Source organism: Mandrillus leucophaeus, unplaced genomic scaffold (assembly GCF_000951045.1).
Source record: "Mandrillus leucophaeus isolate KB7577 unplaced genomic scaffold, Mleu.le_1.0 Scaffold8, whole genome shotgun sequence".
Lineage (NCBI taxonomy): Eukaryota > Metazoa > Chordata > Mammalia > Primates > Cercopithecidae > Mandrillus > Mandrillus leucophaeus.
The window spans coordinates 3,634,736-3,636,255 of record NW_012108696.1 but is presented as its reverse complement, the minus strand read 5'-3'; the positions used below and the strand labels follow the sequence as shown (position 1 = coordinate 3,636,255).

Below are 1,520 nucleotides of genomic sequence, written 5' to 3'. Positions count from 1 at the left end.
AAAAAAAAAAAAAAAAGAACAGGAAGACAGCAGGAGTGCATAGGCATAAAGAAAAGACCATCGGCCGGGCGCAGTGGCTCACGCCTGTAATCCCAACACTTTGGGAGGCCAAGGCGGGCAGATCATCTGAGGTCAGGAGTTCAAGACCAGCCTGATCAACATGGTGATGGTGAAACTCCATCTCTGCTAATTAGCTGGGTGTGGTGGTGGCCACCTGTGGTCCCAGCTACCCGGGAGGCTGAGGTGGGAGGATCGCTTGAGCCCAGGGGACAGAGGCTGCAGTGAGCTGAGATCAGGCCACTGCACTCCAGCCTAGGCAACACAGCAAGACCCTGTCTCAAAAAAAGAAAAGGTGTTCCAAGGACAGGGCCCTGGGGGCCAGTGGGGTTGGGGCAGGAGAACGGTGGAAAACAGTGACCATCATCAATCATTTTGAGGGATAGAGGGGAGCCTGGAGGGCCAGGCTGGTACCCAAGGGCCAGGCTGATACCCCAGGGCCAGGGAGCATGAGGCCCTGCCACCGTCACCACCCTGCAGCACCCCCCTGGGGTCTTACAGCTCCACCACGGGCTTCCATGGGGTATCATAGTAGACAAGGAGAGGACAGCCCAGCTGCTGGTAGGAGTAAAACACGTGCAGGTCCTTGGAGGACTGCCGCCCCTGGAAGCCGGGGTCGTAGAATTCCCTTCAAGACACCAAGAAGCAGAGATGGGGAATCTGTGAGTTCTTGCCCAGTCTGCGAACCCTTCACAGCCGCAGTTTCTTGTATGCAAATGGGGATCGTCCATGAGAGTGGGTGGAGGGGGCATCTGAGGTGGGCGAATGAGAGCCATGGACCAGAAGATGCTGAAACTTCCCATTCTAGTTAATTTTTTGGCTGGAGCACAGTAATGCAATCATGACTCACTGCAGCCTCCACCTCCTGGGCCCAAGCAGTCCTCCCACCTCAGCCTCCCGAATGGCTGGGATTACAGGCACACGCCACCACACATGGTTAATATTTTAAATTTTTGTATAGATGAGGTCTTGCTGTGTTGCCCAGGCCGGTCTCAAACCCCTGGCCTCAAGTGATTCTCTCACCTCAGCCTCCCAAAGTGCTGAGATTACAAGTGTAAGCCACTAAGCCCAGCAAAATTTCTGCTTCTTAAATTAGATGAGTGCAAAAGTAATCGAGGTTTTTTCTTTTTCTTTTTTTTTTGAGATGGAGTTTCATTCTTGTTGCTCAGGCTGGAGCACAGTGGCGCGATCTCAGCTCACTGTAACCTCTGCCTCCCGGGTTTAAGCGATTCTCCTGTCTCAGCCTCCTGAGAAGCTGGGATTACAGGTGCCTGCCACCATGCCTGGCTAATTTTTTGTATTTTTAGTAGAGACGTAGTTTCATCATGTTGGCCAAGCTGGTCTTGAACTCCTGACTTCAGGTGATCCACCTGCCTCAGTCTCCCAAAGTGCAGGGATTACAAGTGTGAGCCACTGCACCTAGCCAGTGTTTGCCATTACTTTCAACGGCAAAAAACGTAATT

At 52.6% G+C, this 1,520-nt stretch overlaps 1 protein-coding gene across 1 annotated transcript in view; it reads right to left on the bottom strand.

The window, feature by feature from the left end:
* The window catches only part of CATSPERD (catsper channel auxiliary subunit delta), a 59,770-nt gene that overhangs the window by 16,263 nt on the left and 41,987 nt on the right, over positions 1-1,520 (bottom strand). The window contains exon 9 of the mRNA XM_011967477.1: positions 557-685. Within this exon, the coding sequence (XP_011822867.1) occupies positions 557-685 (129 nt within the window). The remainder of the gene's footprint in view (positions 1-556; positions 686-1,520) is intronic.